General features: G+C 48.0%; 1 protein-coding gene across 1 annotated transcript in view; it reads right to left on the bottom strand.

Annotated features, from left to right (window-relative positions):
* Positions 1–14,104, bottom strand: part of LOC134546166 (arrestin homolog) — a 522,610-nt gene that overhangs the window by 183,138 nt on the left and 325,368 nt on the right. Inside the window, exon 4 of the mRNA XM_063388746.1 lies at positions 9,572–9,719. Coding sequence (XP_063244816.1) covers positions 9,572–9,719 — 148 coding nt within the window. The remainder of the gene's footprint in view (positions 1–9,571; positions 9,720–14,104) is intronic.

Genomic DNA, 14,104 nt, shown 5'->3' with positions numbered 1-14,104 from the left:
CTTGGGGGCTGGGGGCTGTAGCCTGAGGGGCCGGCTTGTTGTGGGGGCGGGCGGACTTGAGCCGCGGCTGTTGCTCGCTTGTTTTCGCGCAATGCGCGTTTGGACTGCAGCTCTCTGTCTTTCCGCTCCTGTTGCGGGAGGTGACGCCAGTTCTCCCTCTTGTAGGCCATGCAGCCTCTGTAATTTGCGCAATGCGGGCCTTCACATCGCGCGCACTTTGCCTTCGTCCTGTCACCTCCCTGGGGGCAAACCTTGGTTTTGTGCCCTTGGCTGCACCATCGGCACACAGGGGAGGCTCTGCAGCCTTTTGCGGGGTGGCCAAAACCTCTGACAGTTGCCACATTGGAGGGGGCCTTTGGGGTGTCGATAGTCCTCAACACGAATGCTGAGGCCTCCGAATGACTTCAGGTCGTAAATCCTTTCTGGATTTACGGCCTTCGGGAGCTCTACGACTAACTTATTTATAGGCTGCCTTGTCTGCCTGTTGTACAGAAACCAGAAGTTCTGCACTGGAAGACCCATTGCGGCGAACTCGGCCGGAATGAATTGTTTGTCGGTGCTGCTATGCACTCGACAAAACACAAACTTGTTCGGGATCTCGTCCCGTTGCAGCAGCACAGAGTGTTGCACTCCGGCCTGCTCCAGTGCACGCACTGCCCTGTGGTACTCTTCCACAGTGGCAGTGTGAATCATGAGCTGGTCATGGCCGCGACTGACGCACGACCAGCGCTCCTGCAGTGCTGCATCCAGCACTGTTTTAATGGCCGGGTAGCTGTGGCCAGAATCAACAAATACATACAGGGGTTTCACCTGCATTTTCTTTGCCTGAGGGGCAGGGTTTGGCGGGGCAGGGCTCGAACCTGCGGACGTGTTGGCGGCCGTTTGACTGGCCGAGTTGTTTGCCCTTCTGACGGGCTGCTTGCGAAGTCGCTCGGCCTGCTGCCTGGCGATCGCGGGGTTCGTCAGTGGGGGGCGCAGTCTTTCGTCCTTTCCTCCCGTTTTTTGTTTTTTTGAGACGACTGTTGTAAAGCCGTCGTCGCTAGACATTTCTTGTTCGTCGTCGCTCGGCAGGGGCACGTCGATACACTCCTGCATCACCTGCTTGTCACTTAACTGGTCAGTCATGTCGCTAGTTACACCCTACAACGCACTAACACCCACTGACCACGCACCCGGTATTAAGCCGGGTTGTGGCTAGGCTGTAGGGTTAGCTACAACCCGGGTTGTTTTGCACGCTTACACTTCTTAGAAAAAACCTGGGAATACCACCTGGCCTGTGTGCGAGCAAACAGGCTGTTCCTGGAATCTCGCAGCTCCGCTTGACGCGTCCGTCCTCGGCCAAGGCTCGAAGCGAACTCCGTATTGTGGATGAAAAAGACAAATGTTACCGAAGATGGTCGACGAGGTCCCGATCATAGTCAACGAGTGGCAGACACGCCCGAACATGGGCGAATTATTCCGATTCGTAAGCTGCAATCGTAGCTTCATAAGAATAACATTGCGCCAGCTTTACATTTTTCCAATTACTCTTTTTGTATAATTAACTGCCAAAGTTAGGTTTTTAAGGTTTTTGAGGCGTTCCAAGAATGAGAATTAAAATCATTACTGAACTGAAACTTTTATAGTTTACAGCCGATAATCCTGGCTACTTTATGAGAAGGCATAAATTTAAAATATGTAATTTTAGTATTATGTAAATGTTCCTCCGACACCAGGCTTCAGGCTGTGGAGCCATGGAGCCGAGCACCATCTTGGATTGTGACGTCATGGGGGCAATCATAGATGACCTTGACCCTTGATCTTGACCCCGGCGGCTATCTTGGATCAGCCAATTTAGATTCGCTATTTTGTTTCCTAAAACTTTCCGCCATTTTGAATTATGAGGTCACCGTTGCAATTTTAGTTACGGCCACCTTCTTGAAAATCTGTAATATTTATGCTTGAAAGTTGGAATTTTTAAATCAATCAAAAAAATTACTTGAAAAATTTTTAAATAATAATTTTTTAAAAACGCACTTACGTCATGGAGCTTAAAGATCTCGGTTCGAACCCGGTGACAGCTAAATTAAAAAGTAGCGTTCGATCCTTCTCCCATGAAAGCTGCTGACAGACTGACCCCCACCACTAATACCATTGAATATATGTGCTAACCCCCCTCACCTCCTATTTCTCCCTCTCCCACTCCCACCCTCCTCCACCCTCATTTTTCCAAATTTTTTTCTTGGAATTTTCCCCCTCCACCTCTTGCCACAACCTCTACAAATATTATTTTTTTTCCTTCTACCACCTACCCCATCAATTTTTTTTTCGCAATAAACTACCACTAATAATCCAACCTTTTATCTCTAAACTTTTTCACCACTCCCATTTCCCCTCTCCTTTACAACATTCCCACTCGATATTCTTAACCTTCTACCCCCCCTTACCATCCTTTAATGCTATAAATAACGACCCGATGAACTGGGAGCCTTCAGTTACCTGCGTTTAACGACCGAGCGAGATCCTTACCTATATTTGCATAAGCTCAGTGGGTGATTATAGTCGGACTTTGTGCGCGCAGTCGGACTTAGCTAAATTCGCACAACAGACTACCAGTTTGATTCCCATAACTGACAACCAAGCTTATTTGGATTATCACAACCAACAGTTTTGACTTCCTGCATTCAGTCGGACCAGTTCGATTCTCACAACATGTCATCCGGTCAAGATATCGACGAAGACTTGGCTACGAGGCAGCTTTTACGGCTCATTATATTAGGCCTTAACGGTGGCAGGCCTAGTTCAGAATCCACGCCAACCTCCGACCTCGCACCTAGTCCGGTACCCACGACTAGCGTCGAGCCCTGTGCAGCACCTCCATCATCATCAGCAGCAGCAGATCCACGTATCTACCAATGTTTGTCTACAACCGACAGACTACGGCAGGCCTCTTACCAGACACCGACCTGCTCCGCCTTCATCGACGCCACGCTTCCGTGGTGGAGCAGTTCAGAGAGTGGCTTAGGAAGTGACGAAGACACCACCACAGGTGAGGAAAACAGGACATTGGTATTTACAGAGAATTAATTGTTGGTCATAGAAAAGTAGCGTACCTGAATTCAAACGGTGTTAAACAAACTCAGTTTGGTAATGGAAAGGTTCACGCGGTAATATCCAAGGATCCCTTTTATGAGAGTAACAATGTTTGCAATACATTGTGTAAGTCAGAAGATGGCTATAGTGTCACCTCCGCCCAAATAGTGTACTCCCGTTTCCCCTGGAAACCATATGACCACAAAGCCGAGAAGAATCGTTGGTGGAAATGCGAGGGCGCTACACTGTTTATTACGATCTGCGTCGTCCGGATTCAAACACAGTAGGTACTCCGCTGGTCGGAGCGATGTAATGGTTCGAGTCACCGAACATGCAAACGCGGAAGTCAGGTGCAAATCACAAATGGCATGATGTCCCCATGCACTTTCTTCAAAGAGTCTAGACCTACGCCAATTATGTACACCACAATGAACAAGCATAACGGACTTCAGTCTGTAACGTTCAGCCCATTGCAAGTTTTCCAATGTACCATTTCTATGCTAAATGCAATGACGTACATTTACGAGCAACTAGGCGGTGAAGAGGCCGTGAATCACGTCGAGAGGTGTACTTACAACATACATTTAAATATTCAAAATAACCTGTTTAACGAAGGAGTTTCATTTACAGTCAAAAATTGTGTAAGCTGCGCCTGCACAGTCAATATGTGCCAACCATGAATGAAGTTTCCGAGTTCATTGGATGAAATGACAAACATAACTTCACGCCAGCGCATCATAACAAAATTCAGAAATGACACACTCGCCTTAGAACATAAAATTATTAGTTGACAAGATTTGATGTGATGTCTATAATATTGCGACGGAGCCACACAAACGTGAGAAATCACGCTGAACGACGAGGAATGGGTTCATATCGAATCGTGTATGTGTACCCGATACCTTTGCGACGTGTACCACAATATAAGACTCTCAGAGTGTGAATTTTCACCACTGGAGAGCCTCAATACTCATGCTGGTTAGAAAAAAAAATATTGACTCCTAATGTTTAATTTTATTTTTTTCAACGCTGATGTAAATTTTTTTGATGTAGGTATAGGTAATGAACTCTCTTCGTGTACTAAATGCGGGTAACGTTTTCGGGGTAAATGTAATGTAAAAGTTTTGTGAAAAAATTGGTAAATCACTCTGTGAAAATAAAAAACATTTTGTGAACATATATTGTTTGTGTACAAAAAAATAAATTTGCAAAATAAAAAAAAAAGACTGAAAAATTTTTCTTACTGTGTGTGTTATCATTTCAAACAAAACCCAACCGTTTTTTATTTTTAAGTATTAAAATTTCTAAGTTGTCTAAAAACAGACTTGAAAATTATTAAAACATAAATAAATGTTAGGTGAGTAAAAATAACAGTTGCCTATCCACACAAACTGCGGACACTTGTGCCTTCGGTTTTTGACTGAAGATAATTTGAGGCAAAATTTCTTTGTGCTTATAAAATAACTGTACAGATATGAAAACAAATCAGGTCATAGTTCGGAGCTGCGGGTAGTCCATTTCCCACCCCTGGAGTTGTAAGGAGAATGGTGTATCGGACTCGTAGATTTAAAAGTTATAATGCCATACCGAACATTGACAAAGAAAACTAGATAGATGGGACTGCTCATGAAATTCAGTTATTAGTTGGTGCGTACAAGCTGAGCGACATTTGGAGTAAATCAAGCAAGCCCTGACTTAAACTCCATGTTTGAATTATAAGATAATTCTAATACATTACAGTGCGAAATATTGTGTAGTGAACAAATTGACTTTACGAAATCTGGGACCATAGGTACGATGTTTGGATTCGAACAGACAATATATGCTGCCAACAATTTGCACGTATCTCGTGACCTGTACATATTATGTCGACAAAAGTCATAAGAATAAACTGTAATTTGGCAGAAGGTGTTTACATAAACAGTATGTACATAAAAGTACATAAAAGTATTTCCATTTATAGGTTTTTAAATACTGTACCACTGGGATGTAAGTTCATTCAAGTGCCACAAAGCATTATTTTTTGCCCGGTTATCGCCAAGACAGTGCACGAAGTAGTCATCGCCATAGTCGATCAGAGTGATAAACTTGTAAATTTTCGCGACAAACAATTAACATTACACCTACACTTGAAGCGATGGGCCTGATTTTCGAGACTTTTAAGCAAAGAAACGAACCCAGGATCAGTCTGTTGTGTGGCTGCGGTTTGTTAACACCTCTTAGCATTAAATATCTATTCCGTATAGGCTACATAGTACACAAGTATGGCGGACATCCTCACCATTGGGAAAAAGCTAGGTTTAGCGACTCAATGAATAAGGTTGAGTACCAATGCTGAGCGCTGTATCTCCAAGTACCATATTCGCTTGGAAGAGAAATGAGAATTCCTCTAATGCGAGAAGATGTCTACACATTATCATCGCAGTCGTTTCTTCGTATTAGAGGCTCATTGACAAATCCAGATGGCACGCATTAGGCAACGGCTTATTTCGGCCGAAATTGAATATTGAATTTATTCTAACGAGTCATGTTTGAGCTTAATGGCATTTCTATTGATGAAACGAGACACCCTGGTGTTACAGTATCTATAAAGAATTACATTTTCCTAACACCAAATAACCTAAGCGTGGCAAAAATCGCAGGTTTTGGCATGGAAAATGTTTTCAAGGTCTCCATTTAAAAATACAGAAAATTCAAAGTTTGCATGTGACTTTCCACGCTTCTCGGATTCGCTGAAGTTTATAAAAAAATATGTCTTCCAGCCTGCCAAGAACAGTGCTCATTCTCACGACTTACTTATCCATTTTTCTGGACGAATAAACTATATTTTTATTATGTCTGCTTGAAATGATTAATTATTGTTAATCTTTAATTTACTGAAAAAGTAAAATTGTTACTTTTTAAATATTTATATTTAAATATGCTTTGAAAGAATAAATAATAAGCTTTGCATTAGTGATTTTTTTCTGCACATACTTTCGAAAGAGTAGAATGAATAAACTTTTCATTAAACAAAGCTGCACTGAAATTCAAACACAAATACTTTGGTAAACATTTTTTATTTACAACAATTCATCATTACATTTAAAGAGGAATCAATATTTAAACATTTTATACATGTTTAGTTCTCGAAGTATAATAGATTGTCACAGAAACACAGCTTCAGTAACTGGCTAATACAATGTGCACAGTGGAAACTTTTACAAAATTTATCACACTTTTAAATTTCATTTCCATACATCTTGATAAGTCTGTTGAAGAAAGGACAGTTTCCTTGTTTACGTAAATCAATGTCTTTGACACTGCACAGTTCGCTCACAATAAATTTCTGTTGGCCTCCGAGGACGTAGACTACGAGGTCTGCCATCACCGTTTTCACTTGGTCATAGTCAACATCACCATCATTCCACGATATCGCATGAACTTCATAAGTCAGTCTTCGATTATCTCTTTGTGATTGTCTGTCTAGATCAGACCACTCGCACGGTGGTTTAAAAATGTATTGGTAAGATTTGGTTTCGTCACCACCGATGACAGAAGTCACGGAAAGTTGCTTCACTTTGGGGCCCTCTTGGGACGTAAGACACTGGATGTTGCACAGAAACAAGGTAATTGTCAGCACTCACAGTTACACACACACTGTGAAGCTGGAGTGACAAGGCTACGTGGACGGCGTGCTGGCTCTGCAAGGCTGCGAGGCTGGCCTTGACATGGCCGGATGCTAGATGCTCGTGAAGGAGGTGGTGGTGGTGGTACGGTGCACACGATTTTCTAGCTTATCTTTGATTCCTGCACCGCGACCTCATGTGTGGTGTGACGGGCATGGAAGGCATACCTCTGTCACACTCCGTACATGGCAAGCAGTCTTGAATGTCCTAATCCTGCTATAGGTACACTGGCAGGGATTTGTAGACGTATCTAATTTCTTGTGGTGCATAAACAAGCAGAAACTCTTTCGGCAGGTATTCTAACTCCGTCTCCTTGTTCAAAACTGCTAGCGAGCGGACATTACCGTACGCAACGATCGCCGATATGATATTCGCCCCACTCGCACAACAAGCAAACATTGTCTCCTCGGTAGACGACTGGTGCGGGCGAGGAACTGCATGTAACTGAAGACTCTCGGGTCATAAGATCGGTATTTAAAGCCTTAAAGGATAGTGACCGTGATAAGGGGGGGGGGGGGGCAGGTCCGAAAATTGGGTGTGAATGTTAGAAAGAAGACAGGGAAGGGGAGAGGTGACAATTTCTTGGAGAAATAAAAAGGTTGGGGGTAGTGGAGGTTTTTTTTTGCAGGAAAAAATAATAATTTTTAGGGAAGGGGGAGGGGTTAAGAGGAGAAGGGGGAAAATTAGAAGAAAAAAATAATTTGTAGGGGTAGTGGTAAGAGGGGAGGGGGAAATTTTTAAGTATTAGTGGTGGGGGTCAGTCTGCCAGCAGCCACCATGGGGAAGGTTCGGTCGGGTTCAAACCGTGGACTCCGAGCTTCATGAGGTAAGGGCGTTTTAAAATAATATTTTATTAAAACGTGATTAGTTAATTTTTTGATAAATTTAAGAAAAAAATAATATTTTCTAGCATAAAAATTAAGGATTTTCAAGATGGCGGCCGTATCGAAAATTGAAAAGGTTACATCGTTATTTAAAATGGCGGAAAGTTTGAGAAAACAAAATGGCAGAATGAAGATGGCCGCTGGGGTCATGATTAAGGTCATTAAAGATGGCCATCGTGACGTCAATATCAAAGATGGCGGTCGGCTCTACAGATCCACAGCCTAAAGCCTAACGCCAGAGGAACTTTTTTATACTACTAATTTTAATGAGCTTTTTTAAATTTCTTAATTTGGCAAGGATCTCGTAAACCAAACAAAATATACTAACTTATTTAAAATAAGTTTAATATAGTTCGTGAAGGAGCCAGTATCACTGTCTTTAAACCTAAACAGTTTCAGTTTTATTATCCGTTTGATTTTCCTTATTTGTACGACTCTGAGACATTTAAAATGGATTTTGGGCAGCTAATTATGCAACGTGTATGAATTGTAGATTTTTCATTTTGTGAAAGTTAAGCCACCCCAAAATTTCCCAAAGTAAATCGTGTTTTGATTACCGATTTCGACTGCCAACTAACATATAATAATAAATAATTTCATAAGAGCATGCATCGAGAGCGCACTCCACTATGACTGTACTCGGGACACGCACTCACTCTTGATCGCATGGAACAGCTCTCCCAGTTGTCACTGAGATCCCGGGTGCGCGAGGAGATCACCTGGCTCTCTGGGACGGGAGCTATGTTACACTTACCCCAGATCAGTTCCCGAACCTGTCTAAAGGTACAAGCTTACTCGCGCAAATTCACGGTCGGAATGGATAATATCACCATTGTGTGAGCGTTCATATAGTTGCACGTTTTTAAGGGCATTTTCAACTTCTCTAAGGTTAATTGTTTAACAGATTAGATACATCGAATTATAAGTTTGGCACATAGTAAATTTTGGCTGCTAAGTAGCGTTTTTTTTTCTCAGTGACCATCTCCATTTTGTTTTGCTGTTTCTGTGTGTACGAGGACTTGTGTGTTTGCATTGTCCACCATTAATCGTAGCAATATATCATTACTGAGGGTTTGTAACAATACAAAAAAAATCTGTCTACAAACAAATTTTTCATATTAAAATAAACCAATGAATGTGATTAAAAAAACATTAAATATAGTTCGTAATAACTCTTAGCTACATGCTAAATTTTCCAAATAAGGCATAACCTTACTAACAAGACTTAATTTTAAAGAAATTTGATTTATGAAATTGTCAAAAAATATCTCAATTTTTTTTAACAATGCAAGAGAGGTGGTAGGGACAATGTGAGCTAGTCTTTAGTACTCGCCAGAGATGTGTAATATTTAACAACTGATACAAAAAATTAACATGTTCTCATTTTGTAAATTTACTTAAAATACAAAACTCGGGCACGACACTTAACTAAGAATTTTTAATATAAAGTCAAGCGTGATTAATATAAGCAAATTGTGTTTTCAACTACATTTCTGGATATGAATCACACATAGTTTCCAAACCTCCCGCTAGAATTAGTTGCCGGATCAGCTCTGTCAAACAATTAAATCATTAGATTTGATGACCAATATTTAAACTATTTTATGAAATGGTTTTGATTAAAGCGAAAATTATTTGAAAAAATTCTAAATCCCGGCTTTTTACCTGACATTCGACAAATAATTATATCAAAATACTGACCATCTTGTAAAAATTCACTAAAACGTTACTACTAAAAAGTTTCATTTTGTTTATGTGAACTTTGACTCACGGAATTCGTCACAAATGAAAGCACCGTGGTTAATACACAATTTCATAACATGCGACTTCCTTTGCATTAACGAAATAACTCCCTCCAAATGCCGTGTTCCGAGAGCTAAGATGTTACACTTGATAAGATAATCGGAAGATGTATAAGTGCGGACTCAGGGATTCTAGTAGGCTCACCTACGTAGGCACGCACGTCATAGCTAGTGCCGATGGGCGCGCCGCTGTACTCCTTGGCAGGCACCAGCTGCACGCTGGGTGGTGCCAGAGGGGTCACCTCCATGGTGAAGGGGTGCGCGTTGGGACCGAGCCGCCGCACCAACGCCTCCTGCAACACACGGCACAGTCCAGTCAGCTCATCATACAACAAGCAGGGTCAGCACGGACTCCACACCAGGACCTGGTCGCCTCCATGGTGAAGGGGTGTGCGTAGGGACCGAGCCGCCGCACCAGCGCCTCCAGCAACACACGGCACAGTACAGTCAGCTCATCATCCAACAAGCAGGGGCAGCACGGACTCCACACCAGGACCTGGTCACCTCCATGGTGAAGGGGTGCGCGTTGGGACCGAGCCGCCGCACCAGCGCCTCCTGCAACACACGGCACAGTCCAGTCAGCTCATCATCCAACAAGCAGGAGCAGCACGGACTCCACACCAGGACCTGGTCGCCTCCATGGTGAAGGGGTGTGCGTAGGGACCGAGCCGCCGCACCAGCGCCTCCTGCAACACATGGCACATTCCAGTCAGCTCATCATCTAACAAGCAGGGGCAGCACGGACACCACACCAGGACCTGGTCACCTCCATGGTGAAGAGGTGTGCGTAGGGGTTGAGCCGCCGCACCAGCGCCTCCTGCAACACACGGCACAGTCCAGTCAGCTCATCATCCAACAAGCAGGGGCAGCACGGACTCCACACCAGGACCTGGTCACCTCCATGGTGAAGGGGTGTGCGTAGGGACCGAGCCGCCGCACCAGCGCCTCCTGCAACACACGGCACAGTCCAGTCAGCTCATCATCTAACAAGCAGGGGCAGCACGGACTCCACACCAGGACCTGGTCACCTCCATGGTGAAGGGGTGTGCGTATGGACCGAACCGCCGCAACAGCGCTACCTACAACACTCGGCACAGACCAGTCAGCTCATCATCCAACAAGCAGGGGCAGCACGGACTCCACACCAAGACCTGGTCACCTCCATGGTGAAGGGGTGTGCGTAGGGACCGAGCCGCCGCACCAGCGCCTCCTGCAACACACGGCACAGTCCAGTCTGCTCATCATCCAACAAGCAGGAGCAGCACGGACTCCACACCAGGACCTGGTCACCTCCTTGGTGAAGGGGTGTGCGTAGGGACCGAGCCGCTGCACCAGCACCTCCTGCAAAACACGGCACAGTCCAGTCAGCTCATCATCCAAAAGCAGGGACAGCACGGATTCCATACCAGGACCTGGTCACCTCCATGGTGAAGGGGTGTACGTAGGGACCGAGCCGCCGCAACAGCGCCTCCTGCAACACACGGCACAGTCCAGTCAGCTCATCATCCAACAAGCAGGGGCAGCACGGACTCCACACCAGGACCTGGTACCTCCATTGTGAAGGTGTGTGCGTAGGGACCGAGCCGCCGCACCAGCGCCTCCTGCAACACACGGCACAGTCGATTCAGCTCATCATCTAACAAGCAGGGGCAGCATGGAATCCACACCAGGACCTGATCACCTCCATGGTGAAGGGGTGTGCGTAGGGACCGAGCCGCCGCACCAGCGCCTCCTGCAACACACGGCACAGTCCAGTCAGCTCATCATCTAACAAGCAGGGGCAGCACGGACACCACACCAGGACCTGGTCACCTCCATGGTGAAGGGGTGTGCGTAGGGGTTGAGCCGCCGCACCAGCGCCTCCTGCAACACACGGCACAGTCCAGTCAGCTCATCATCCAACAAGCAGGGGCAGCACGGACTCCACACCAGGACCTGGTCACCTCCATGGTGAAGGGGTGTGCGTAGGGACCGAGCCGCCGCACCAGCGCCTCCTGCAACACACGGCACAGTCCAGTCAGCTCATCATCTAACAAGCAGGGGCAGCACGGACTCCACACCAGGACCTGGTCACCTCCATGGTGAAGGGGTGTGCGTATGGACCGAACCGCCGCAACAGCGCTACCTACAACACTCGGCACAGACCAGTCAGCTCATCATCCAACAAGCAGGGGCAGCACGGACTCCACACCAAGACCTGGTCACCTCCATGGTGAAGGGGTGTGCGTAGGGACCGAGCCGCCGCACCAGCGCCTCCTGCAACACACGGCACAGTCCAGTCTGCTCATCATCCAACAAGCAGGAGCAGCACGGACTCCACACCAGGACCTGGTCACCTCCTTGGTGAAGGGGTGTGCGTAGGGACCGAGCCGCTGCACCAGCACCTCCTGCAAAACACGGCACAGTCCAGTCAGCTCATCATCCAAAAGCAGGGACAGCACGGATTCCATACCAGGACCTGGTCACCTCCATGGTGAAGGGGTGTACGTAGGGACCGAGCCGCCGCAACAGCGCCTCCTGCAACACACGGCACAGTCCAGTCAGCTCATCATCCAACAAGCAGGGGCAGCACGGACTCCACACCAGGACCTGGTACCTCCATTGTGAAGGTGTGTGCGTAGGGACCGAGCCGCCGCACCAGCGCCTCCTGCAACACACGGCACAGTCGATTCAGCTCATCATCTAACAAGCAGGGGCAGCATGGAATCCACACCAGGACCTGATCACCTCCATGGTGAAGGGGTGTGCGTAACGACCGAGCCGCCGCACCAGCGCCTCCTGCAACACACGGCACAGTCCAGTCAGCTCATCATCCAACAAGCAGGGGCAGCACGGACTCCACACCAGGACCTGGTACCTCCATTGTGAAGGTGTGTGCGTAGGGACCGAGCCGCCGCACCAGTGCCTCCTGCAACACACGGCACAGTCCAGTCAGCTCATCATCCAACAAACAGGGGCAGCACGGACTCCACACCAGGACCTGGTCACCTCCATGGTGAAGGGGTGTGCGTAGGGACCGAGCCGCCGCACCAGCGCCTCCTGCAACACACGGCACAGTCCAGTCAGCTCATCATCCAACAAGAAGGGGCAGCACGGACTCCACACCAGGACCAGGTCACCTCCATGGTGAAGGGGTGTGCGTAGGGACCGAGCCGCCACACCAGCGCCTCCTGCAACACACAGCACAGTCCAGTCAGCTCATCATCCAACAAGCAGGGGCAGCACGGACTCCACACCAGGACCTGGTCACCTCCATGGTGAAGGGGTGTGCGTAGGGACCGAGCCGCCGCACCAGCGCCTCCTGCAACACACGGCACAGTCCAGTCAGCTCATCGTCCAACAAGCAGGGGCAGCACGGACTCCACACCAGGACCTGGTCACCTCCATGGTGAAGGGGTGTGCGTAGGGACCGAGCCGCCGCACCAGCGCCTCCTGCAACACACGGCACTGTCCAGTCAGCTCATCATCCAACAAGCAGGGGCAGCACGGACTCCACACCAGGACCTGGTCACCTCCACGGTGAAGAGGTGTGCGTAGGGACCGAGCCGCCGCACCAGCGCCTCCTGCAACACACGGCACAGTCCAGTCAGCTCATCATCCAACAAGCAGGTGCAGCACGGACTCCACACCAGGACCTGGTACCTTCATGGTGAAGGGGTGTGCGTAGGGACCGAGCCGCTGCACCAGCACCTCCTGCAACACACGGCACAGTCCAGTCAGCTCATCATCTAACAAGCAGGGACAGCACGGATTCCATACCAGGACCTGGTCACCTCCATGGTGAAGGGGTGTGCGTAGGGACCGAGCCGCTGCACCAGCACCTCCTGCAACACACGGCACAGTCCAGTCAGCTCATCATCCAAGAAGCAGGGGCAGCACGGACTCCACACCAGGACCTGGTCACCTCCATGATGAAGGGGTGTGCGTAGGGACCGAGCCGCCGCACCAGCGCCTCCTGCAACACACGGCACAGTCCAGTCAGCTCATCATCCAACAAGCAGGGGCTGCACGGACTCCACACCAGGACCTGGTACCTCCATGGTGAAGGTGTGTGCGTAGGGACCGAGCCGCTGCACCAGCACCTCCTGCAACACGCGGCACAGTCCAGTCATCTTATCATCCAACAAGCAGGGAAAGCACGGATTCCATACCAGGAACTGGTCACCTCCATGGTGAAGGGGTGTGCGTAGGGACCGAGCCGCCGCAACAGCGCCTCCTGCAACACACGGCACAGTCCAGTCAGCTCATAATCCAACAAGCAGGGACAGCACGGATTCCATACCAGGACCTGGTCACCTCCATGGTGAAGGGGTGTGCGTAGGGACCAAGCCGCCGCAACAGCGCCTCCTGCAACACACGGCACAGTCCAGTCAGCTCATCATCCAACAAGCAGGGACAGCACGGATTCCATACCAGGACCTGGTCACCTCCATGGTGAAGGGGTGTGAGTAGGGACCGAGCCGCCGCTACAGCGCCTCCTGCAACACTTGGCAGAGTCCAGTCGGATCATCATCCAACAAGCAGGGACAGCACGGACTCCACACCAGGACCTGGTCACCTTATGGTGAAGGGGTGTGCGTAGGGACCGAGCCGCTGCACCAGTGCCTCCTGCAACACACGGCACTGTCCAGTCAGCTCATCATCCATCAAGCAGGGACAGCACGGATACCATACTAGG

This window comes from Bacillus rossius, chromosome 1 (assembly GCF_032445375.1).
Source record: "Bacillus rossius redtenbacheri isolate Brsri chromosome 1, Brsri_v3, whole genome shotgun sequence".
Taxonomy (NCBI): domain Eukaryota; kingdom Metazoa; phylum Arthropoda; class Insecta; order Phasmatodea; family Bacillidae; genus Bacillus; species Bacillus rossius.
The sequence above is the reverse complement of the archived record's forward strand: the minus strand, read 5'-3'. Positions and strand labels throughout refer to the sequence as shown.